We start from the raw sequence: 27,469 nt of genomic DNA on the forward strand, positions 1-27,469 counted from the left end.
ATTTACACGGACCACTATCAGCTGTGTATATACTGGCAAAATTAACCATGTAGGATAAGACAGATTGCTATTACCATGAAGAAGACATGTCAAGTTTCAGACAGGCACAATTAAAAGACACTTACATAAAGCTTTTGGCCATTGTCATCATCAGTAAAACACACACACACACACACACACACACACACACACACACACACACACACCATTCACACACACACAAGCAAGCACACTTCACACACATGACTGCGAACTCCAACACCTTGGGCCGGATGCTGGAATTGGCGGTCATGTGTGCATAAGGTGTGTGTGTGTGTGTGTGTGTGTGTGTGTGTGTGTGTGTGTGTGTTTGTGTTTGTGTGTGTGTGCATCTTTTACTGATGAAGACTATGGCCAAAAGCTTTATGTAGGTGTCTTTTAATTGTGCCTGTCTGCAACTTGACATGTCTTCTTTATCGTAACTAGCAATTTGTCTTTTCCTACATGGTTCACACCCTGACCTAGAGTTTCCATTGTTTTACACTCACAAAATTAGGATCCACCTAACACAAATACTACTGTTATGTAAAATTTATCTTCTTGAGTCCAAGTATTCTGTTAAATTATAATAGGAGTGACCTTTTGAAGCATTCTTTTATTTTATACATGTAAAAACAGAAAGTTACAAGTGGCAGAGAAACCAACTAAAAGGAAAATAAGACTGCAGAGACAAAAAATATACATAGAACAGGGACAAGACAGAGAATACTTAGAAACAAAGAACAGAATCAAGGGCAAGAAAGGCAAATACAAATGTTCTTATCTGGAGAATTTTCCAAAAATTAGTTAGTATGATTTTTATACAAACTTACATACACTATCAGATCACTTACTTGACAACAGTTGTAGTTGATTCAATAAAACTTAGCAGCAACTGGTTTTCCTGAGGACTGAAGGGTGAGAGGCGACTGGGGATAGACGGTCCCATAGCTTGTGCAGGTCCATGGACAGGCTGTGTCTGTGAGTGTGCAGACTGAGAATGCGTCATCTGTCGTTGTTTTTCTTCCCATGTGCGCAGTGATGTTTCCAGTGCCTGTTAAAAGAACAGGGTGCAAGGATCTGCACTGTAAATAAGTGCATGAAAATTTTTATGCATTATAGGAGAAGTTCCTATGTGATTGGTGCCATTAAGGAAAGAATTTATATGTTAGACTTCCACAAAAAAGTGAAACAATGTTCTTAAATTTCAGTTCCCTGTAAAGCAGTAAAATTCCCCTATCATACTACAAATGAAAGTTTCAAAAACTAATTTATTTCAAAGCAACACAGTTTCAAATAACTGTTAGTAAATTAAACTTAAACAATTCAGTCATATTTAGATCTTTTGACAAGCATAATGCCTTGCATTTAAAATGTTCATTTTAAACAGGCCCTAAGAATTCACATAAAATAAGAATAATGATTTTAACATGTTACTGACTGAAAACATCTTATTCGTAACTGTTGTTAATATGAATCAGCATGCAAGCATCCATCATCTACTTCTACATATATATCTACCCTGATACTCAGCAATCCACCTTACTGCACTTGATGCAAAGTACGCCATATCACTGCTAGTCATTTCCTTTTCTGTTCCACTCGCAAACAGAACAAGGAAAAAATGACTATTTACATGCCTCCTCATGAGCCCTAATTTGTCGTATCTTATCTTTATGGTTCTTACAGGAAATGTATGTTACAGGCAACAGAATTGTTCTGCAGTCAACTTCAAATCCCGGTACTCTAAATTTTCTCAATAGTGGTCCACGAAAAGAATGTCGCTTTCCCTCCTGGGATTCCTATTTGAGTTTCCAAAGCACCTATGTAATACTTGTGTGTTGTTTGAACCTACCAGTAACAAATCTAGCAGCCTGCCTCTGAATTGCTTTGACGTCTTCCTTTAGTCCGATCTGGTGCAGATCTCAAACACTTGAGCAGTACTCGAGAATAGGTCACACTAATATCCTACATGCAATCTCCATTACAGATGAATCACATTTTTCTAGAATTCTCCCAATAAGCTGAAGCTAACCGTTTGCCTTTCCTACCACAAGCCTCACATGCTCATTCCATTTCATATTGCTTTGCAATGTTATGTCCAGATATTTTAATGACATGACTGCATCAAGCACAACATTAGTAATGCCGTGTCCAAACATTAAAGGTTTATTTTTCCTACTCATCTGCATCAACTTACATTTTTCTCATTTAGAGCTAGCTGCAATTCATCACACCAACTAGAAATTTTGTCTAAGTCATCTTGTATCTTCCTACAATCACTCAACTTCAACACCTTACTGTATTCACAGCATAATCAGCAAACAACTCCAGATTGCTGCCAACCCTGTCCACCAAATCATTTTATATGTAGAGAATAATAGTAGTCCTATCACACTTCCCTGGGGCACTCCAGTTAGATATGATACTTTGTATACTTGTTATCACACTGCTTCCTATGCTCATGTATTGTTGCAACACATGAGGCAAGAAATCATGGCCTGTGTATGACCCTAGTGTATACACCCAGCTCAAACAGGTCTCGATGATGTATGTATGTATACTAGAATGTAAATTAGGCAAGCAGTTCCACTTCCAACCATTGCAACAGAGCTGATAAATAACTGGAAGTTCATTATTCTTTTCCTGTGATTCAATATTTCTGATGATGACACTTTGATGCTTAAAACTGCAAGAGATTACATTCAATTTTCTCTGCATCTTTAATTTGAATGCGTCAGTTGACAAAAGTACAATGCATTCATTTGACACAATAAGCTACTTTCACTGCAGTAAACTTCTTTATGCTCAAGGAAAGGAAACATCAGGATTTAAAATTCTATTGACGATGAGGCCATCAAAGTAACAATGAAAACCTGAGTATGGATAGTCAGTATAGGATCTGAATACCATTTCTCCTCACCTCAGTTGGTTGATGTTCAAGGGTGATTTACATGGGTCAGCTGGATTTCTAGCTTCAACCAGTAAGATACTTGTTACACAATGAAATGAAACTGATTACTATTTAGTATATGTCAACAATTTTAGACTTTTGCCCTCTAACAATTATGCCACTTGCAGTCACTGTCAGGCAATGGAAATATTACGTAATTTTCTTATCAAAAGTCAGTCTGTTTGAATGATATTTCAACGATACGTTACCTTTATTGCTGGTTCAAATGACATCATGTAACATTGGTGAATATGCACTGAAGAGCCAAAGGAACTGGTACACCTGCCTAACATTGTGTAGGGCCCCTGCGAGCACACAGAAGTACTGCAACACGTCGTGGCATGGACTCGACTAATGTATGAAGTATTGCTAAAGGGAACTGACACCACAAATCCTGCAGGGCTACCCATAAATCCACAAGAGTACAAGGGGGTGGAGATCTCTTCTGAACAGCATGTTGCAATGCATCCCAGATATGCTCAATAATGTTCATGTATGGAGAGTTTGGTGCCAGCAGAAGTGTTTAAACTCAGAAGAGTGTTCCTGGAGCCACTCTGTAGCAATCCTGGACGTGTGGGGTGTCACATTGTCCTGCTAGAATTACCCAAGTCTACCGGAATGCACAATGGACACAAATGGATGCAGGTGACCAGACAGGATGTCAATGTATGTGTCACCTGTAAGAGTCATATCTAGACAAATCAAGGGTCCCATATATCACTCTACCTGCACATGCCCTCACACCATTACAGAGCCTCTAGCAGCTAGAACATTCCCATGCTGACATGCAGGGTCCAAGGATTCAAGAGGTTTTCTCTAAATCCTTACATGTCCATCCACTTGATACAATTTGAAACGTGACTCTTCTAACCAGACAACATGTTTCCAGTCATCAACAATCCAATATCAGTGTTGATGGGCCAAGGTGAGGCATAAAGCTTTGTGTCATGCAGTCATCAAGGGTACATTAGTGGGCCTTCAGCTCCAAAAGCCCATATTGATGATGTTTCGTTGAATGGTTCACATGCTGATTCTTTTTGATGGCCAAGCACAGAAATCTGCAGCAATTTGTGGAAGGGTTGCACTTCTGTCATGGTGAACAATTCTCTTCAGTTGTCGTTGGTCCCATCCTTGCAAGATCTTTTTCCAGTCGCAGCGATGTTGGAGATTTGACGTTTTTCCGGACCGGTGACATTCATACTACACTCGTGAAATGGTCGTATGGGAAAATCCGCACTTCCGCTATCTCAGAGATGCTGTGTCCCATCGTTCGTGCGCTGACTATAACACCATGTTCAAACTCACTTAAATCTTGATAACCTGCCATTGTAGCAGCAGTAACCAATCTAACAACTGCACCATACACTAGTTGTCTTAAATAGGCTCTGCCAACCACAGCGCCATATTCTGCCTGTTTATATATATCTGTAATTGAATGCGCATGCCTATACCAGTTTCTTTGGTGCTTCAGCATATGTTTTAGTTCATGTAATATTCATCATCATTTCCAAAGAATGTATCGAAATTAAAGATACAAAGTACAAAAAATATTTGCTCTTACTTAACTTGAAATATATTGTAAGGTGCCTTTAGTTACTTTTGTACATGAAAACCGTCAATATCTGCTTATTTTGTTTGCCTTGGTACAAGCTTTTTCATTTCAACACTTTTGAAATGTTACACTTGTTCTCTACATTAACTTTTTTCAACATTTTGAACCTTATCACTTATCATTATCAAAATTATTTTCACCAAAGTCTTCCTCCAGCTTTGGAAACAATAAATTATACATTCTAATACATTTTACATTTTACCAAAACACTCTAAGGAATAAAATAAATAAATAATGATGCACCATGAAGGAGTTATGCAAATTGGCCACAAACTGCTACCATACAGGTATTGATGAACAATGCAAAATTGTAAACTTTGGCAGCCAATGGATGAATGTGTGATGCTGCAGTGCAGTTTCATCATACAGATGGCAAAGATGGTAAACAGCAGACATTTTGATAACAGGGCATGAATTTCATTCCTTGTAGTCAGCTGGATAGTAACTGTGCCTCACAGACAGGTGAATGAACAATATACTTAGATGTCAGTATTTGAGAGAGGACATGTAATTGGGGTCAAAAAAGCCAGTTGAAGTAATTGGCGAATCGCTTGATATTTGAATAGAGGTGCATGGCTAGTGTTCCCGCTGTCATGTATTTTACACCCTGTTTTTAACGTATTTCCACCTCACTACGTTAATTTAAATTACTACGGTCACCGAGTTGCTGCTTTGCCTAACCGTGAGCGGCATTAGCAGCGTATATCGATATATCCCATCTCGTAGTATATTTGCCTGACTGCTATTACTTCCCGGTCATTGTCTGTTGTAGTTGAGTTCGGGTTGCGAATTTGGGTCTGACAGTCAGTTGGAATGCGTCTGGATTTGTCTTCATGCGTGCTTAGTTACTGTTGGGTATTATTCAGGTTGGAATGCGTCTGGAGTGCATTCTGGACCTGCCAGTCAGGGAGCTGCAATGCGGCACTAGTGCAGTTGGGTTGGAGCAGCAGTGGGGTCTGCGTCAACACGGCTCACCTGACCATTGCCGCCACGCATCACTTGAGCTGGGCCGCAGTCTTGGTGGACCATTGGTCGGTCGTCCTACTGGAGGATGCGTTTTGGCTCACCGATCATTCATGAGTCGGCTGTGTGTGTGTGCATCGACTCCTGATTTGTCTTCATGCGTGCTTAGTTACTGTTGGGTATTATTCAGGTTGGAATGCGTCTGGAGTGCATTCTGGACCTGCCAGTCAGGGAGCTGCAATGCGGCACTAGTGCAGTTGGGTTGGAGCAGCAGTGGGGTCTGCGTCAACACGGCTCACCTGACCATTGCCGCCACGCATCACTTGAGCTGGGCCGCAGTCTTGGTGGACCATTGGTTGGTCGTCCTACTGGAGGATGCGTTTTGGCTCACCGTTCATTCATGAGTCGGCTGTGTGTGTGCATCGACTCCTGATTTGTCTTCATGTGTGCTTAGTTACTGTTGGGTATTATTCAGGTCTTCGTGCAAGTGTTTGTCAGGTTGTGCGTGTACTTGGCATTATTTCCACTGACGACAATTTCAGATGTTGTTGGCATTCTGAGGTGAGTTGGTCGGTTGTTGCGCACGAGGGAAGTTATCTCTGTGTGGTGCATTCGGCTGGGCCTGCTGGCAGTCCCTGCGCAGTGTTGGAGCATGTGTGGAGCTGTCCGATAGCTACGATGTTCGTGGTTCACCAACCCAGGATGTCAAAGTTGAGCAGTGGTTTCAACTACTCAAGCCATGGCCATCCATGTTGTGGTGGTTTGTTTCGGTGGTTTGCTATTGGGGAGGTTTTTCTGTGAGCAACACCAAGTGTTTCTACTGCTGAAATTTAGCCGCCATGCGGTGCAATTGACTATTTTGGTTGACTACAGTTCAAGTGCACCAGTGGAATGTTCTGCCTTGTGGCCATTAGTGTTCTGGTTACCTGCCCTGGGCACTGACGTAAATTCAAGCAGTGTTCTTTTGGGTGAAGTTAACTATATTGCCGTGTTTCAGATTCAAGTGTACCAGCGGAATTTTCTGGCTAGTGGCCATTAGTGTTCCAGTTGCCTGCCCTGGCCACTAACATAATTTCAGGCAGCATCCTTTCCTCACCTGTTGTCGCTGTCTAACATGGTGTGTAATTTTGACAGCTAATACATACTCCATAGTGGATTATCACGTTTGTATCCTTTGGTGTTTGAGTTCTCATGTACTGATTGATGGGAAACATGTCGTTGTGTCAGTTGGTCCATGGCTGTCCCCCGGTTGGGTTCCGACGGATCAAGTGTAGCTGGGCTCACCACCTGTCTCGCCTAAGTGAATGAGGGCCGAATGACCTCCCTGGAGGCTTCTGACTGCCATTGTCTTTACTCTCTTTCCCACCAGTGTTTAATTATCTGTTTTCAGGTACTTAAAATTTAAGGCTTATGGTTATTTTGTCTTTTTTTTTCTTAAAAATTTTGCAAATTAATTGTGGGCTTTCAGTCTTGCAACCTTATTCTTAAAATTATTTTTCAAGCTTAAACACTGTGGCCTTCTACCTTTAAAAGATTATGGCAATATATTTTAAAATTTTGAAACTTAATTGTGGCCTTCAGCCATTGGTATTGCACCTTGCATATGTTTGTTCCATCTGCTTTGCCTTGAGGCTTTCCACTTAGCTGTGATATATGTTTGTTTATTTTTTTAATTTGCTTTTTTTAATTGGATTTTTATCTTGTTGATTTTTAAGATTTCTTGTTTTTATACATTGTGGCCTTCTGCCTTTGAAAGTCTATGGTAATATATTTTAAAATTTTGAAACTTAACTGTGGCCTTCAGCCATTTGTATTGCACCTTGCATATGTTTGTTCTATCTACCTTGCTTTGAGGCTTTCCGTCTAGCTGTCATAGATGGTTTTTTTAAAAAATTATTTTATTGCTATTTTAATTGGATTTTTATCTTGTTGATTTTTTTAAGATTTCTTGTTTGGAGGCCTTCAGCCATGAAAGGGTTGCATTTGGTAAAGGTTCGGCTATGTGCTGCTTTGGTTGTAAATGTGTTATTAAATTACAATTAGAAGGTGAAACTGACCCCAACCTTATTTGGCCCTTTCCACAATCCTAATGACCTGTTCTTCCTAGTGGATTTAGTGTGCATCTCAGAGGTGATGACACTATTTGCCGATGTTGATAGGAATTCGTGAACCACAGCCGAACACGTCGAGATGGAAATGGTCGACACAGAGAAACGACTGAATGTGAGGACTGAGCAATCATCAAAGTGACACTCAAAACCATGGATTCACTATCATCATCATCAACCCAATGTGCAACTGGTGCTTCAGTCACCACAACAACCGTTAATAGTCGGCTCAGAGAAAGTAGGCTGAGCTCATGTCATCCTTTGCACCAACTTCTTTTGACATCTGTACATGAACAAGTCTGCTTGCAGTGGTGTGAGGCACATTTGACCTGGATTTAAGTGACTAGAGTAGAAATGGCTTCACTTTTGAGTCCTACTTCAAATTGAGCCCGATGATCAGTGAAGATGTGTCTGGAAATGCCCCAGACAGTTGTGGAATACCAACCTGACTGCCACCCACCATGCATCTGGAAATGCCCCAGACAGTGGTGGAATACCAACCTGTCACCCACCATGCGGCCCAACAAATAGGAGTGTTGATCTGGAATGCCATGTCATTTCACAGCAGGACCCCTTTGGCTCCCTTTGGCTATCATCCATGGCACACGTATAGCACAGCAGTACATAATGATATTCTACACTCCATTTTGTTGCCCTTCATGAAAAGCCATCCTGGGCTTACATTCCAGAAACATAATGCCTGCCCACACATGACGAGAGTCTCTAATGCTTGTTTTCGTGTTTGCCAAGCTCTACCTTGGTCACCATGGTCACCTGATCTCATCCAACAGGGAATATTTGGAGCATTTTAGGTATAGCTCTCAAAGCAGCTTGAAATTTTGATGATCTAAAACACCAACTGGACAAAATTTGGCATGATACCCCTCAGGAGGGCACCCAACAACTCTACCAAAAATGTAAAGCCAAACAACTGCTTGCATAATGGCCAGAGATGGACCAACACATTATTGACTTGCTCAAATTGTGAAGTTCTTTCTCTTGACTAAATCATCCAATTTTTCTGAAACTGTAATCATTTGTCTGTCTACAGATTTCCATCCCATTCAGATAATTCTTTTGTGGTGCATCATTTTGTTTTGTCTTAGAGTGTGCATGAGAAACAATGTTATAATTTTTTTATTATAATTAGATTGCTTGTGAATTATCAAATACTATGAGCCTGAAATACTAACAAAGCAGAACTTTTCTATTTATTTTTCATGAAAATGAAGAACCCATGTAGACAATAAATTGGATGCTCTGTTAAATTTATTTGAAGTTGGTTTTTTATTTTGGTGAAAGGAATGGATGTGATATTTTAGGAAGGGCGCTGGCTAACTTGTAGTGATTTTATTTATTTTTTTTTTTATTTTATTTTATTTTTTTGTATAATGCTATTCTGTTGCTTATTTCCTTGATGTTTGATTTTTATGTTTAGTATTATTCTATGAAGGTCACAGTTTAAGTTTGTATTCACTATTTTTGCACAAAATATTACTTTTAATTTGTATATACTTATAATCACATCTGATTTTGGAATTATAATCACATCTGATTTTGGAAACAGGCTGCAACATCATCCTCTGGTTCTGGCACTACAAATTATTCTGACAGCTATTTCTCACAATGTCAGTAATGTGTTTAGTGTGAGTTCTGTTGTTGAACCCTATACTTCTACTGTATAATTCAAATTTGATGAGGCTAATGAATGATGTGCAGTTTTTAGCACATACATATCTTTACAATATTTGCTAACCATGTTTATGGAAAATATCTTCTTAGCTAGCTTACAGGCTAGGGAAAGCTATAGGCATATCCCACTTGAGCTTGTCCTGGATTGTTATTCCCAAGAATGTTGGCCATTTTTCCTTTTTCTAAACTTTGTTTCTGGTGGATAATTTAGTACCAAAATATATTTGTTTCCTGGTGTTAAATTCTGTTGTTTCAGTCTTTGAAGCACTTATGGCTTTTATTGAAATCTTCACTAATTTGTTGGTAACACTGTTTCACAGCACCTCTAGACTGCCACAGCCTTTGTGTTTGCACACAATTAATACATCATCTGCATACAACATTTTTTTACAATTAGAGGAACTGTAATTCATATCATTAACATAAATCAAGAAAAGAAGAGTCTCAACACATAACCTTGAGACACTCCACATTGGATTTAAGTAATTTTGGATTTGAATGACCCTCTGTTTGTTTTAAGCAATATAAATTGTTTCTTGTTGCTATATATGGATTTAGCAACTCACAGCCTGATCCTCTAGTACACATGTCCCATCAGTTATTGTCAAGTTAATATACTGATGTTAGCACAACCAAATAATTTTTCAAGGTCAAGGAACTGTTCTCTATGGTAATTATGGTTTTGTCTATTAACTGTGCTGCAATTACTCAAGTTGACTTGATTTTCATAAAGCCATTTTGATTTTCAAATACTAGATTGTGTTAACTTAAGGATGTCATTAATATAGTGTAAATAACTTTCTAAACTAACTCAGAAAATTCAGCTGAGATTGAGATTGTTCATTAGTTTTCAGTTTAGATTTATTGCCTTTCTTGTAAATTGGTGTTCCCTGTGCTACTTTTAGAGTGAGAAACTACCTGACACAATTACATCATTTATTGCTGTTGCCATCATATCAGACATGTTGTCTACGCATATTTTTAATATGCTTAGAGACAGCCCATCATAGCTGCTGATTTTAAATATTTTACTGATCTGACTATGTATTTTATCTCACTGCTGTTAGCCCAAGTACATGCTTTGCTTAACTGAAATGCCCTTATATCTACAGTGGAGATTGTTCAAATGGTCACTGATGGATTTTTACAACAGAAGTAGTCATTAAAAACATCTGCAATTTGGTATTGGCATTTGATGATAATCTCTTTACAGTCGATGAGATGTGTTCCTTATCTGTTCCAGGATTGTTTGGCATTAAGATTAAATGTTTCATTACTTTCTTTGGTGATAATTGTGAGTGGAACCTTTCTTTTCATTCTTAGGTATCTGAAGAGCTATGAAGTAGAGCTGTCCACTTGAAGCAGTTTTTCTTATACAACAACAGTACAGTTCAGGCCTGGCAAATTGTGCCACAGTAAATGGACAATTGAGGAAACACCAGTCAGTTCCCCACAATTTTGTATAGTTTTGTTCTAGAACTTGATTTCACCATAGTATCCTTACTTCAAGGAGTGATAGTCCCTAAAGGTATGCAGGAGAACTTCTGTGAAGTTTGGGAATTAGGAAAGATGTTTGTCAAGGTATTTAATTTGGTGAACTACTCAACCAATTAGTTCAGTAGTTGAAGATGAACACTTCTCTCATGCACAGACCATGGATACTCCATGAGGTTCATATAACCCAAATGTTGTGACCAAGTTATTGTTTGCAAAGGTTTTAGATACTCACAAGGCTGAATTACAACTTTCCTTGGAATATACAACACTCTTTGGAAACATAAACTGGATGAAGGAGAGTAAATTCTCTCCAAGCAACCATCATCTGATTTGTGTAAGAAAACAGTGGGTTTACTCCAGAGCACAAGAAAACACACAATACGTGCAGACCACCATAAGAAACCTGTAGTATTCACTGTTAAAAAATCTATCTCTACACAAAACATTGTCTACACAATACATAAATTTTACAGTTAAGGAAAATGCATCATTACTGATAAGCCAGTCTTCACAGTGATCAGTCATTTAACTGAGAGCTTCCTGGGCCCATGTGAATTGCTATCACAAATGCTGTGCTGTTTACACAGATACATTGATGGATTTAATGAATGCTAATAACACCTTGCCATTTTGGCCATTATACAATATGTTACTTTGAATCTGACATTATACTTGCCTATGAATTGTTTGCTGTGGGAAGTTGTGGTTCACTGTGGATGTTCCTTATTGTGTATCTGCCTTTACACTGTCTGTGTGCTCATCATAGATTCAATACAGTTTTACTGGTACACTGATGCCATAAGGACAGAGGAGTGTGGAATGTTCTGTACATATGGCAACTGCTATGATACGGAAATGTAGGTTTTTGTAACATGAAAACGTGATAGAATATTCTTGGGTTTTTCGCTGTGTCAATTCACAGCACATCTGTTATGTTTTGGAAGGCATACACACTGTTAACCAACACAGAAAGAAACTCAAGAAAATGTTACTGCAATGTCTGTTACATTGCTGGCTGTTAAAAGTACAACACCATGAAGATGGCATGCAACATATGTCAAATTGACATGAAGTGTGCGAACATAGAATCAATGGGTTCAGGAGGGCTATGTTTATTTCCATGTGGTACATCAGTGACCCAACATGACTAGCACCTGAGAGGACAGACATACTGTTTGGCTATGTCAGATGAAACAGACATGTTAAGTACGCTGAGTGAGGAAATGGTCTAGTTTGCAGCAAGACAAGTAACCAATCAGACAATATGACAGTGTCTGGCACACCATCAACTGTCAGCCCAGCAACCATTGTTACAGTTTTCACTGGTGTAGCAGCAGAGGCAGGCACTCAACAACACTGGACACACGAGTCGCATCACATCACCTATTCATATGAATCCTGGTTCCATGTACAGCTTCATGATGGATGTACATTTGTAGAAGCTCCAAGAAGAAATAGCCTTCCAGATTGTATTCATCATTGACATACTGGCCCAGCACATGGCATGATGGTATCGTGTATCATTGGGCAATAACATCAACTGTGTTTGCATAGCCAGTAATCTGGACAGCAGCCAGTGGCTGTGTTTTATCTTTGAGTTCTCTATGACATTATCTTTCAACAACATAACATAATAGTGCACATTGGCTGTACTGCCGTGACCTGCCTCGATACAGATGGTGTATAGCTCCTGCCCTGGTGTTTGGCTGTCGCCCTGGCCAGCTCATTTTACACATCTCTCACTCATTTAAAAAATCTGGTCATAGGTTGTCAAGATACTGGCACTCCACCATTATACAGTCATTATCATTGGTGAACTCTGGCACAGAGCTGAAATAGCATGAAATGACATGCCCACATCTGTTATCCAAGCTCAGATCAACTTTATAACCAGCCACGTTTGAAGCTTTGTAGCTGTCAAAGGCAGCAGTTCTGTATACTAAGTTTTAAACCCTGCACATCACCCACAACAAATTTGATCAGGTATTCTTCCTTCCAAAATGTATATACACAATTAAAAGAACTGTTATATGGCCAGCAGTGTGTATTTGATGTGAACTCTGCAGTCTGCAATATCTTCGCAACAGATGCCTAGACTATTTTCAATGGTAATGAACAAAGGAAGTAAGTCTACGTAACTGGAAATTACTGAATAATATACTCATTTGTTGTAAGTACTAATGAACATCATTTACTCCACCAACAATATTTTCTCTTAAACAAATCGCTTCCATTATATACTGCTGTTGTTGTGGTTTTCAGTCCAGAGACTGGCCTAACGCAGCTCTCCATGCCGCCCTATCCCATGCAAGACTCTTCATCTTGAAGTACCTACTGCAACCCACATCCTTATGAAACTGCTTAGTATATGCATCTCTTGGTCTCCCTCTATGATTCTTACCCTCCACGCTGCCCTCCAATACTAAATTGGTGATCCCTTGATGCCTCAGAACATGTCCTACCAACCTATCCATTTTTCTAGTCAAGTTGTGCCACAAATTCCTCTTCTTCCCATTTCTATTCAGTACCTCCTCATTAGTTATGTGATCTGCCCATCTAATCTTCAGTATTCTTCTGTAGCACCATATTTCAAAAGCTTCTATTCTCTTCTTGTCTAAACTATTTGTTGTCCATGTTTCACTTCCATACACGGCTACACTCCATACAAATACTTCCAGAAAAGACTTCCTGACACTTAAATCTACACTCGATGTTAACAAATTTCTTTTCTTCTGGAATCTTTTCTTGCCACTGTCAGGCTACATTTTATATCCTCTCTACTTTGGCCATCATCATTTATTTTGCTCCGCAAATAGCAAAACTGATCTACTAATTTAAGCGTCTCATTTCCTAATCTAATTCCCTCAGCATCACCTGATTTAATTTGACTACATTCAATTATCCTCATTTTGCTTTTGTTATGTTTATATTATATCCTCCTTTCAAGATACTGTCCATTCCATTCAGCTGCTCTTCCAGTTTCTTTGCTTCTCCATGGATTTTAATTCCTACTCCAAATTTTTCTTTTGTTTCCTTTACTGCTTTTTCAATGTACAGATTGAATAACATCGGGGATGGTCTACAACCCTGTCTCACTCCCTTCCCAACCACTGCTTCCCTTTCATACCACTCGACTCTTATAACTGCCATCTGATTTCTGCGCAAACTGTAAATAGCCTTTCATTTCCCGTATTTGACCCCTGCCACCTTCAGAATTTCAAAGAGAATATTCCAGTCAACATTGTCAAGCTTTCTTTAAGTCTACAAATGCTAGAAACGTAGGTTTGCTTTTCCTTAATCTTTCTTCTAAGATAAATTGTAGGGTCAGTATTGCCTCACGTGTTCCAACATTTCTATGGAATCCAAAGTGATCTTCCCCAAGGTCGGCTACTACCAGTTTTTCCATTTGTCTGTAAAGAATTCATGTTAATATTTTGCAGCTGTATACTACTGTATACTATATGTAATAAATTTATGAAAAGGTAAGTTGCTGTTCACCATATAATGGAGATGTTAGATGCAGAAAGGCACAACAAAAAGAATGTTAGAAAGGTAGCTTTCAGTCAACAAGGCCTTTGTCAAAAATAGGCAACATACCCACACAATCACACAAACATAAGTCACACACACAAGATCACAGTCTCTGGTTCTATCTGCCAGAGGCTGTAGCCATATGTGTGTGTGTGTGTGTGTGTGTGTGTGTGTGTGTGTGTGTGTGAGAGAGACTCAGCTTCTCCACTATCTGGCAAGTAGCAACTATCCTTTTCATAATATTGTTAAGTTCCATCCTGGATTTTCTATTGTTTGATACTTCATAAATTTCATTTACTTAATTACTGTGCAATCACCATTCCCATCTCCCGACCTTGTCTCACACGGTTTGCCCCTCTTCCTTCGACAATATTCTTTCTTCATTAGCCACTCCCTGTGCATGGAGCAGATGAATGTTTAAATCAATATATTTACTCATAACATAAGAATAACATTACCCTGTTCCGGTACAGCATTTGCATTCGGTTTTTATGTATGATCCGTATCATCCCAGGAGGTTGAATCCAGGCTTCTCCATCCACTTGTACAGGTACACCTTCATCACCTAAGAATAATAAAGAACTTATTTAATTAGAAGATGACATATGGATTATAAAGACTGTTTGGACAACTTAAATAATAGATAAAATGTGCAATGGAACAAAATACGTCAATCTTTGTAAAGCTTTATTATACTTTTATAATGCTTCATCAACACAGCTTATACAGTCATATGTTTTGTAAAGGATGTTACACGTGGCCAAGAGTGTAACTAATTTTTGGCAGGGTTTATTTAAAGTTAAAACAAACTAAGCTGCATCATATTCCACAAACAAAGAAATTCTTAATAAATAGCTGACCTAATATGTTAATCTGGACTGAATGACATTGGGCGATACGATGGTGCTGCAAATTGATGAGACGTGAGGCTGCCATCTGAACTGAACCAAATACAGCTACAACTTCCAGAATACGATCATCAAAACTTGGTGCCAGGAAGATGTCATCCTCCTTGGTCCCACCCCAAAAATTGGTCCCACCCATGAAACTGAAAACAGAATATTAATATTTTGTTTAACTACCAGAAAGTTGTAACAACATTATTGAAGATATACTGAGCAAGAACTAATTTCAAATTCTGACAATATGAAGTATCATCACTAATTACGCAGCAGTTAGGTTTATACACTGCAACAAATGATACTACTATAACAAATATATTATTACAACCTATAAGACAGGGTTCTTTTTGTAAAGTCACTACATTTTTTATAAACAGCATATCAAAATGCAGTGAACTTTCCAAATTTTGCGGCCACTTCATATAAACTACAGTGTCTAAAAATTAATATAGTATCATATACTTTAACTGGTGTAAAGTAAAACATATACTATATTGTACCTTATGTATAGAACTAAATATACATGTATGTACTAAAATGAAAGCATTATGTTCAAATTTTATTAAAAAGAAAATAATATAATGCTACACTGACAATTGCAACATTAATTTACAACATGTTTCTGAAACTGCAAGCATACTCATTATATGTTAATTACTTTAGATCCTGTGTGAACAATTGGTTCAAAAATATGTGACAGATCTCTGTTCCTCAAACATTTCTCTTTGTGTAAATGTAAAGAATAAAAGAAAACTACCAGGACTGTGTAATACACAACTGTATATGTTGTTGTTGTTGTGGTCTTCAGTCCTGAGACTGGTTTGATGCAGCTCTCCATGCTACTCTATCCTGTGCAAGCTTTTTCATCTCCCAGTACCTACTGCAACCTACATCCTTCTGAATCTGCTTAGTGTATTCATCTCTTGGTCTCCCTCTACGATTTTTACCCTCCACGCTGCCCTCCAATACTAAATTGGTGATCCCTTGATGCCTCAGAACATGTCCTACCAACCGATCCCTTCTTCTGGTCAAGTTGTGCCACAAACTTCTCTCCTCCCCAATCCTATTCAATACCTCCTCATTAGTTATGTGATCTACCCATCTAATCTTCAGCATTCTTCTGTAGCACCACATTTCGAAAGCTTCTATTCTCTTCTTGTCCAAACTATTTATCGTCCATGTTTCACTTCCATACATGGCTACACTCCATACGAATACTTTCAGAAATGACTTCCTGACACTTAAATCAATACTGGATGTTAACAAATTTCTCTTCTTCAGAAACGCTTTCCTTGCCATTGCCAGCCTACATTTTATATCCTCTCTACTTCGACCATCATCAGTTATTTTGCTCCCCAAATAGCAAAACTCCTTTACTACTTTAAGTGCCTCATTTCCTAATCTAATTCCCTCAGCATCACCCGACTTAATTAGACTACATTCCATTATCCTTGTTTTGCTTTTGTTGATGTTCATCTTATATCCTCCTTTCAAGACACTGTCCATTCCATTCAACTGCTCTTCCAAGTCCTTTGCTGTCCTGACAGAATTACAATGTCATCGGCGAACCTCAAAGTTTTTATTTCTTCTCCATGAATTTTAATACCTACCCCGAATTTTTCTTTTGTTTCCTTTACTGCTTGCTCAATATACAGATTGAACAACATCGGGGAGAGGCTACAACCCTGTCTTACTCCCTTCCCAACCACTGCTTCCCTTTCATGTCCCTCGACTCTTATAACTGCCATCTGGTTTCTATACAAGTTGTAAATAGCCTTTCGCTCCCTGTATTTTACCCCTGCCACCTTTAGAATTTGAAAGAGAGTATTCCAGTCAACATTGTCAAAAGCTTTCTCTAAGTCTACAAATGCTAGAAACGTAGGTTTGCCTTTCCTTAATCTTTCTTCTAAGATAAGTCGTAAGGTCAGTATTGCCTCACGTGTTCCAGTGTTTCTACGGAATCCAAACTGATCTTCCTCGAGGTTGGCTTCTACTAGTTTTTCCATTCGTCTGTAAAGAATTCGTGTTAGTATTTTGCAGCTGTGACTTATTAAGCTGATAGTTCGGTAATTTTCACATCTGTCAACACCTGCTTTCTTTGGGATTGGAATTATTATATTCTTCTTGAAGTCTGAGGGTATTTCGCCTGTTTCATACATCTTGCTCACCAGATGGTAGAGTTTTGTCATGACTGGCTCTCCCAAGGCCGTCAGTAGTTCCAATGGAATATTGTCTACTCCGGGGGCCTTGTTTCGACTCAGGTCTTTCAGTGCTCTGTCAAACTCTTCACGCAGTATCGTATCTCCCATTTCGTCTTCATCTACATCCTCTTCCATTTCCATAATATTGTCCTCAAGTACATCGCCCTTGCATAGACCCTCTATATACTCCTTCCACCTTTCTGCTTTCCCTTCTTTGCTTAGAACTGGGTTTCCATCTGAGCTCTTGATATTCATACAAGTCGTTCTCTTATCTCCAAAGGTCTATTTAATTTTCCTGTAGGCGGTATCTATCTTACCCCTAGTGAGATAGGCCTGTACATCCTTACATTTGTCCTCTAGCCATCCCTGCTTAGCCATTTTGCACTTCCTGTCGATCTCATTTTTGAGATGTTTGTATTCCTTTTTGCCTGTTTCACTTACTGCATTTTTATATTTTCTCCTTTCATCAATTAAATTCAATATTTCTTCTGTTACCCAAGGATTTCTACTAGCCCTCGTCTTTTTACCTACTTGATCCTCTGCTGCCTTCACTACTTCATCCCTCAAAGCTACCCATTCTTCTTCTACTGTATTTATTTCCCCCATTCCTGTCAATTGCTCTCTTATGCTCTCCCTGAATCTCTGTACAACCTCTGGTTCTTTTAGTTTATCCAGGTCCCATCTCCTTAAATTCCCACCTTTTTGCAGTTTCTTCAGTTTTAATCTACAGGTCATAACCAATAGATTGTGGTCAGAGTCCACATCAGCCCCTGGAAATGTCTTACAATTTAAAACCTGGTTCCTAAATCTCTGTCTTACCATTATATAATCTATCTGATACCTTTTAGTGTCTCCAGGGTTCTTCCATGTATACAACCTTCTTTCATGATTCTTAAACCAAGTGTTAGTTATGATTATGTTGTGCTCTGTGCAAAATTCTACCAGGCGGCTTCCTCTTTCATTTCTGTCCCCCAATCCATATTCACCTACTATGTTTCCCTCTCTCCCTTTTCCTACACTCGAATTCCAGTAACCCATGACTATTAAATTTTCGTCTCCCTTCACAATCTGAATAATTTCTTTTATTTCATCATACATTTCATCAATTTCTTCATCATCTGCAGAGCTAGTTGGCATATAAACTTGTACTACTGTAGTAGGTGTGGGCTTCGTGTCTATCTTGGCCACAATAATGCGTTCACTATGCTGTTTGTAGTAGCTTACCCGCATTCCTATTTTCCTATTCATTATTAAACCTACTCCTGCATTACCCCTATTTGATTTTGTGTTTATAACCCTGTAGTCACCTGACCAGAAGTCTTGTTCCTCCTGCCACCGAACTTCACTAATTCCCACTATATCTAACTTCAACCTATCCATTTCCCTTTTTAAATTTTCTAACCTACTTGCCCGATTAAGGGATCTGACATTCCACGCTCCGATCCGTAGAACGCCAGTTTTCTTTCTCCTGATAACGACATCCTCTTGAGTAGTCCCCGCCCGGAGATCCGAATGGGGGACTATTTTACCTCCGGAATATTTTACCCAAGAGGACGCCATCATCATGTAATCATACAGTAAAGCTGCATGCCCTCGGGAAAAATTACGGCTGTAGTTTCCCCTTGCTTTCAGCCGTTCGCAGTACCAGCACAGCAAGGCCGTTTTGGTTATTGTTACAAGGCCAGATCAGTCAATCATCCAGACTGTCGCCCTTGCAACTACTGAAAAGGCTGCTGCCCCTCTTCAGGAACCACACGTTTGTCTGGCCTCTCAACAGATACCCCTCCGTTGTGGTTGCACCTACGGTACGGCTATTTGTGTCGCTGAGGCACGCAAGCCTCCCCACCAACGGCAAGGTCCATGGTTCATACAACTGTATATAATATACCTATAAGTACCATACTCTGATCTGTAAGTACTGGAAGGAGTAAAAGTAACAGCTCACTGCACAGTTAAGGAGTCAAATGGCTAAGAGCCACATAAAGGAGACTGAAAATTTTATTAACCTTTCCAATGATGTCCTTCTTCTGAGCTAGCTACAGAGTATACATACATATTATGAAAAGGACAGATTGCTTACTCACTATATAGAAGAGATGTTGATTTGCAGAGAGACACAACAAAAAAACTGCTATACATATGCAAATAACATTGCCATTATTCTACCTTAGATTTTCTGTTATTTGAATACACTTACATATGTATACAGCTGCATGGCTGCATTAGCTGAACTGACTACATTGTTACAAAATTGCAGCTCGATTATGGTGGGGGAGATGTATCAGATGAAGAGAGCAAGAGGACCTAGAAGGGAGGGAGGGGGAGGGGAAGCGATGGTTGGAGAGAAGGGTGGCTGACAACTGGGAGAGAGAGAGAGGTAACACGTGGGTGGAATAGGAATGTGTCACCAGTAATCTCATTCTGGCACAGGCAGGAGGAATTGCACGTGGCACATAATGACATGGAGGAGTGGACTGTGAGAAGAAGGCAGAACTGAGGAAAGTACTGACTGCACAGAGTAGAGTGTTCCTATGCTTTGAGACTTTGAAGCAGTCTGGCCTGGGCTGAGAGTACTCAGCCAAAGTTTTGCATGGTCAAGCCTTAGGACTCTTGCAAGCTAATATACAATTGGCAGTGTTTTTGGAGATCTTACTGCTATGTGTGTTTTCCTGTGGCACTGGACACCTGGCCTGGTTGAAGCAACACTGGGAGTAGTGGACTGGGAAACTCAGGCAATGGTTTTAGCTACTTTGTGTCCACATTTTGATACACAACATTTGGCAGATTACACATTTACAGTCACCTCAGAAATCAGCGACTTTAACTTTTTATTTGTGAACAATGAATTGTAGAACTTTTGGATCCAAAGATAGGGTGTTGATGCAGAAAGGGGACTTAACATCAAATGGCATATGGTACGGTTGACAGAAGTATGGAAAAAATGAAGAGTAAATAGAATTAAAATCAGGACATGTATTCTATTAAAGAAAAACAGTGCAGGGAAGATATTCACATTAGACTTCGTCACAACAACAATAAATTAAAAACAATATTACAGATAGTAAAAGAGTGTGAGACATATTACCAAGATTTCGAGTTATTTTAAAAATAAATGAAAGATATTCCATGTAAATCATTCAAGTTTGTGCATCTATGTGATTACACTCTAATAAGGAGACAAAAGACCTCTACAAAGAACTTCAGTGACTGGTACATGGCAGCAAACCAAGACAATAATTGGGGATTTTAATGTAAGAGTGATATCAGAAATGATAGGGGTCATATGTTAATAGAAACTGCTGAAATGAACACGAGATTTGACTTAAACAGATTTGTCCATAAGAGAGCCTATGGAGGATGGAGTTGGCACAGATTAACTGCAAATAAATCTGACCTTCAATTCATGAGGGATCACAGATTTGTAAGATACAGAGTAAAAATATAAGAATTTTTAACATTGTGCAGCTCTGTCAGCAACTGTGATAACTGAACATGTAAAAATACGTAAAAGTAAGTACAAATATAATAGAGGGAAACATTCCACGTGGGAAAAATATATCTAAAAAGAAAGATGATGAAACTTACCAAACAAAAGCGCTGGCAGGTCGATAGACACACAAACAAACACAAACATACACACAAAATTCTAGCTTTCGCAACCTATGGTTGCCTCGTCAGGAAAGAGGGAAGGAGAAGGAAAGACAAAAGGATATGGGTTTTAAGGGAGAGGGTAAGGAGTCATTCCAATCCCGGGAGCGGAAAGACTTACCTTAGGGGGAAAAAAGGACAGGTATACACTCGCGCACACACACACATATCCATCCACACATACACAGACACAAGCAGTGTCTGCTTGTGTCTGTGTATGTGTGGATGGATATGTGTGTGTGTGCGAGTGTATACCTGTCCTTTTTTCCCCCTAAGGTAAGTCTTTCCGCTCCCGGGATTGGAATGACTCCTTACCCTCTCCCTTAAAACCCATATCCTTTTGTCTTTCCTTCTCCTTCCCTCTTTCCTGACGAGGCAACCATAGGTTGCGAAAGCTAGAATTTTGTGTGTATGTTTGTGTTTGTTTGTGTGTCTATCGACCTGCCAGCGCTTTTGTTTGGTAAGTTTCATCATCTTTCTTTTTAGATATAAAGTAAGTACAAAGTTAGAAAGGAATAGGCTCATCTGGTGAGTAACCAAGAATGTAAAATATGAAATTTATTTGAGAAAAGGAAAGTATACCACATTAAATTTAGTAACAAGCCACAAGTTCAGCATATCGGAAAATGAAGATTACAACTAAATAGACAAAAGGAGTAATTATTTAGGAAACACACTTAGGCAAACAGCAAAGAAAGGTTGCATGTATCAAGAAAGCAAAGGAAAAGAAAGCCACAAATGGAACAAGGCATATCTTAAAAGGAAGGCGGGAGTCATGAGGAAACAATAAGTGGGACATGATATAATAAGCTGATTAAACAAAACTTACCACCATTGTCTTCAAGAACATGTAAGAAGATACAATGAGGAGTTGACTAGAGGAATGATTGCAGACAGTAAGAAAATGAAAAAGACAGGATCAAAAAAATGTGCTGACTAGACACCACGTTCCATCAGTTCTGGTGACAGATGCCACTGTAACTACAGAGAGAAAGAATCAGAAACACATTAAAATTATGGTATTCCAGAAGCACTGCCATAAGGAGTATATAAAGCCACTGTGGTGAACCAGAAGGAGGAGTGTCTGGAGAACATGGCTTTTAATAGCAGTTATTAAAGGTGAAGGAAAAGTAATAAAAAAAATGATTACCCACAACTTGAACAATGCTCTCATTTTTTACTTATACGAAACAACACTGGCAGCACTTTAGAAATTATAGATCTATCAGAATCATCTCTGAGGAGGTCTGATAGCATGTCTTTCTCATTCACCAAAGGTGAATCCACTGAATTTCTAGCTATGACGACATTTAAAGGCATTGGGGTGTGTTCAATCGATTGACAATGTGCAGATGTTACAGGAGCATACAACCAATGCAAGTAACACAGTCCAAATGGAGCCAAGTGCATTTGAGAGAATACATGACTCACTGCAAAGAAGGACTACTGAAGGAAGTGCATTAACAACATGCAGCAATGCCTATAAAGTCTACTTCTATGTAACAGACAGATGGGAATGAGAGGACGGAGTGACCCATATCTCAACAGTTATTGGTTTCTGGACATATCATCTTGTCTACCATGTAGTGGGCCCAGGCTCGATTCCAGGACAGGTTGGAGATTTTCTCCACCCGTGGCCTGGGTGTTGTGTTGTCAACATCACCACCATCATCATCATCATCATCATTGTCATCATTATCAACATATCATCACGAACATGCAGGTTGCCCAATGTGGCATTACCTGAAAGAAGACTTGCACTCGGTGACCAAACTTCCCAGGATGGGTCTAACGGCCAAACATGCCACACAATCATTTCACTTTTTTTCATTACAGGAACTTTTGTTCCAGTTTTGACCAACCTGTAGGAATATGTGGCACATTTCTTTGAGCAACCTATATGTCCTCAACAAATCAAGTTTTCAGTAGGGTTTTAATCTGCCCTGGACAATGTCTGCCTAAAAACTGCTGTTGTCATAATCATAATGTTATGAACCTTTGATTTTAGCACTATGGAGCTGACATTCTCGGAACACATATATGCTGTGTGCTGTTCCACCAGTGTGGGCTTAAATTTGACTGTGTAAACAGTCTGATTAAGTTGTTGCTGAGAACACTAGCAGATTTATAGTTTGCAGAACACATGGAAAAACACTATTAATCAATTGTGCTAAGAAAACCTGAGAGATCATATCACTAGGAGCATCATGATAATCAGAAACAGGTTTCAAACACTGGCTGACTATGTATCAAACATAATCTAGATTTGTGTGCTGAAATATCAACTTTGTATGGTATGCTGTATGTCTCCATTCCTGTGGGCTTTATAAGCAAGCTGATACTCTTGAGACTAGAGTTAAGCAGCTGGTTGACAGCTTCTTGCTCAGATAGGAAGAAATGGAATCTATGGCCTAATTTAGAACAGTTGGATAGGAATATTAATTTTTGTGCTATTTCTTTGAATATGCGGCCTATAAAAAGTGAACCCTAGAAAGAAATAAGTCAAGTTCTTGCTAGGTCAGGGTGTATACATGGACAAGGAAAAAAATTCCTGGATTTTTCCCACTTGAAAATACACTTTCCCCCTGGTGAAAACACGCTTTTCCCGTGTTAAGTGACAGTATACTTTTCCTCGGCACTGTAAAACTTCTCAGTCCTTTGAATGTTTATGGTTTTATACGCTGATGTAGAATTTCCCGTCACTTTAGAAAACAAAACTTAGGGGGAAAAAGCACGTTTTGGAAAAGACCTTTGATGTGCAGCAACATGTACGCTGCATATTTTCGCATTACGAAGGTATAAATTCGAATTCCACCAAACACCGTATGTTACTTTCCAAAGCATTGAAATTGAGACTGCGATGCGTTTTTGTACGCCAGTCATAGCTCATGTCACATGATCTCGCCAGCTGATAACAGCATAGGACACGTGATGTAGTCAGCCATAAGATATATCACACAAATGTGCCAGTAAAATTTTCAATAACGACATAAATGTCTGATCTTTTGGGCTCAAAATCTTCTCTGTGATTTTATAAATTCATCGAACATTCTTGCACATAGTTCATCTTGTGTAAAAGGAAATTTACTTTGAAATTAAAGCTTTGCAAACCACCATTTGCAATATTTTCCAGTGACCTGTTAGAAACTGATATGCTTCAGCGGTTGCCAGAGAGTGCCAGATAACAGGTGCCACTGCTCTTGCGCAGCTACGATGACGCAGGAAGCCCGTATGTTCGTACGTGTAAAACATTAAAAGATCTTGGACTATGTCACAAAAGAAACAAGACATCAGAGGATACTTCATGAGCAACGGAATTTCGTGAACCATACTAAAATGCATAATTCAGCTTAAAATGCACATTCGTATGTCCAGATTTGGATGTAAATTTTCTTGAGTGCCAGGACTGTATTATCTCATGTTTGGTTCTTTATTATGGCATAATGCCATGCGAGCTAGAAGATGGAAAATGTGCACTTGAAATGCAGTGAACAGTTGAAACTAGCCAACAGTGTGAAATTAAACACTTCCTTTCAAATAAATTGACTGCCTCAATGCTGAAGAATAATAAAAACCAAATCTCTTTAGCAAACCGACAAAAATAACTTCATTGTTCTGCATGGCGATTAATGCTTGACTGCCAGAAAGGTGGAAATAAAACCTGAAACTAACAACATATTTTAGCCTTCTGTAATTATGTGAACATATTTTAATACATTTGATAGCTCCAGGTCACAGAAATCTGTTTTGTTTTCATTTAACATGAGAGCAATAAATGAAGAGGAAACAGCAAAATCACTAAACGTAAACACAGGTCTCGTGGAGACTACCCACCTGCCCACTACAACTCAGACTGCTCTGTGCATAGCCCCGAATCTACAATGTTTCCGAACCAGGCAATATTAGATAAAGGTACCCAGCCACACATCCGTCGCCAGAAGCAGAAGGTACTACTCATATGCGACTTAACTGCGCATGCACAAGAGACCGACTGCAACTGCTCAAATGAATCTAATGTAAACAGCTGTCACGTCATGCTCATCAGAGGCAATTTGTCGTTAGGAAGCATTGCATAGTGTTCCTAAAGCCTTTGACACATATTGCTGTTGGCAGACGCTTGTATGAGCACTATGTTTTGTTGTTGTACATGGTGCATTTCCTTTGCGACTTAAGTTTTATTTTCGTTTTTTCCCCCCTCTCATTCATGTTTTGTTGTTGTTGCTGCAGTATTATTTTGCGGAAGCGGGATGAGTAATATCCTTTGCTTAAATATTGGTTCTTACCAGTCAAAACCACAAAAATTTGACTAAAAACTAAAACAATGAAAAATTCCTGGTCTTCTAAAAAATTCCAGGGTTTTTCCCAGTTTTCTCCCAGATGAAAAAATTCCTGGGTTTTTCCCAGATCTCCGGGTTGTCCCGGGTCATATACACCCTGTAGGTGAACCATTTGCTTAGAATTGCCAAACTGGAATTTGAGATTGAAACTTCCACATATGCGTTCAGCACTTTTCTGCTTTCTATAGACACAACACCACTAACACTCTTCCTCCATACCCACCACCAAGGATTATGGTTGGTATTCAGAAAGCTGTAACATGGAAGAGCCCTTCTTGTATTTCAATTCAACAAATCTGAGAATCTCACTTCCTTAGGTAGCCACAAATGGAAAATTATCTCATGTGATAGCTCTCTCTGAATAATATGTTTTTAATGTATCACAGGAGATGAATCAGGCAGCTGAACCACAACAGCAGCCTCACTGACTAATTGATTGCAATTGAATCCAAATGTTTGATCATGTGTCACTGGAAATATAACAAAATTCCTTTAGCCTACAGTCATTTGGTAGCTCTTCTACCATACTTTCCAGATTTTTGACGCACTTATATGCTAAAAATCCAGGATAGTTATTCAGCCCCCAGTCTTGTGTCCACAGAACTTATAAATTTATTTAGCAATTCTATAGGGACACACATAACTTTATAAACAGTATCAGAATAAGTTCAATGGTTTGAATTATTTCTGAAGAAGTGGGGAATCATGGAAACAGGGGAGATACAATCATTGTCTGATTTATTAGTGTCTGTGCATGAAAGTAAACAAATGACAACAATAAAGAGACTGAACAGCCTCAGAGCAGGTTGATGATGAAGTAGTTCAAAAAATACTAGCCTTGTTATAAAGTGTACTTTATCAGTAAGTTATTACTTCATACATCCTATCAAATAACTATCCTGCTTTCTTTGCCTTCACAGATTGCTGCATGTCCTCATTTTCCAGTCCAGAGTTTCCTTTCTGCTAGTCTATAATAAAATTCTCTCTGTGTATAGAAAAATGTTTGCACATACATATTTTTTGTTTATTATGTTTTTGATAATAAAGTAGAAAATTAAAAGTTTAAATATCATTAATTAATTTGCAATTTTTTAATGAAAATCTTAACAGTATGCTATATAATTTATGATGGAATACCTTGGAATGTTGAGTACAACTATACCCTGTAGTGACGGTAAAGGAATTCTTTGGCCATCACATTCAAGCTGTACACGCTGTTCCAAATTTTTATACGTTTTCTGTGAATGAAAAGGAAAAAAAAACAGGTCTTCTAACAAGCTCTGCTAATGATGTGAATGAAATCTTTCATAACAAATCATCTCCATAAAACACATGACATATATGAAGTGGATAAAAGAGAACCAAATAAACTTAACATATGCTCTTTGGCATGAAAGACAGAAAATACTGGATGAAAATTTGCACATAAATTATGTAATTTAATTTTATTATTTTTGTTGTTACCTGTAGCCATTCTTTGCTGCCCAGTACACCATACCACATATAGTTCTTAGCTCGTGATCGACATTTCTCTGGATGTTCTTCTCTTTTCTGATGGAAATCCAATGAAATTTTGGCATCAATTCCAATACCAAAGTAGTTGTTCATGACACACCTTTCATAGTAACCTTCCCTGCAACAGGATACATGTAAATTGCTAAAAAAACTGCTTTAGCCACAGGAATATCACATTATACTTTGACAACTGAGTTAATGTCTATAAAAACCACTTGTTTGCTAATGTCAACAGACATGTTATACACAACTGAATGCATGACTCACTGCTCTTCTTTAAAACTAGTCATATCGCAGGAAGGAGTGCTGTCTTTGAGCAGCTGTTTAATTGTATAAAATACCTAGCAGATAACAAAACTACACATGAGGGAAAAATCAGAAAATCTTTGTGCTTACATTTTTTTTTGTTAAATTACAGCTGTAAATGTGAAGTCAAAATATCCACTCCCAGTGATGGACCTTTCTTGGAATATACTGGCCTTATCTGCCAAA

At 38.7% G+C, this 27,469-nt stretch overlaps 1 protein-coding gene across 1 annotated transcript in view; it reads right to left on the bottom strand.

Annotated features, from left to right (window-relative positions):
• The window catches only part of LOC124594870 (diacylglycerol kinase eta), a 563,158-nt gene that overhangs the window by 94,116 nt on the left and 441,573 nt on the right, over window positions 1-27,469 (bottom strand). The window contains exons 17-21 of the mRNA XM_047133339.1: window positions 26,927-27,095; window positions 26,600-26,700; window positions 15,235-15,422; window positions 14,833-14,939; window positions 873-1,072 (exon numbers count right to left, since the gene is read on the bottom strand). Of these exons, the coding sequence (XP_046989295.1) occupies window positions 873-1,072; window positions 14,833-14,939; window positions 15,235-15,422; window positions 26,600-26,700; window positions 26,927-27,095 (765 nt within the window). The remainder of the gene's footprint in view (window positions 1-872; window positions 1,073-14,832; window positions 14,940-15,234; window positions 15,423-26,599; window positions 26,701-26,926; window positions 27,096-27,469) is intronic.

This window comes from Schistocerca americana, chromosome 2, assembly GCF_021461395.2.
Source record: "Schistocerca americana isolate TAMUIC-IGC-003095 chromosome 2, iqSchAmer2.1, whole genome shotgun sequence".
NCBI classification, from domain to species: domain Eukaryota; kingdom Metazoa; phylum Arthropoda; class Insecta; order Orthoptera; family Acrididae; genus Schistocerca; species Schistocerca americana.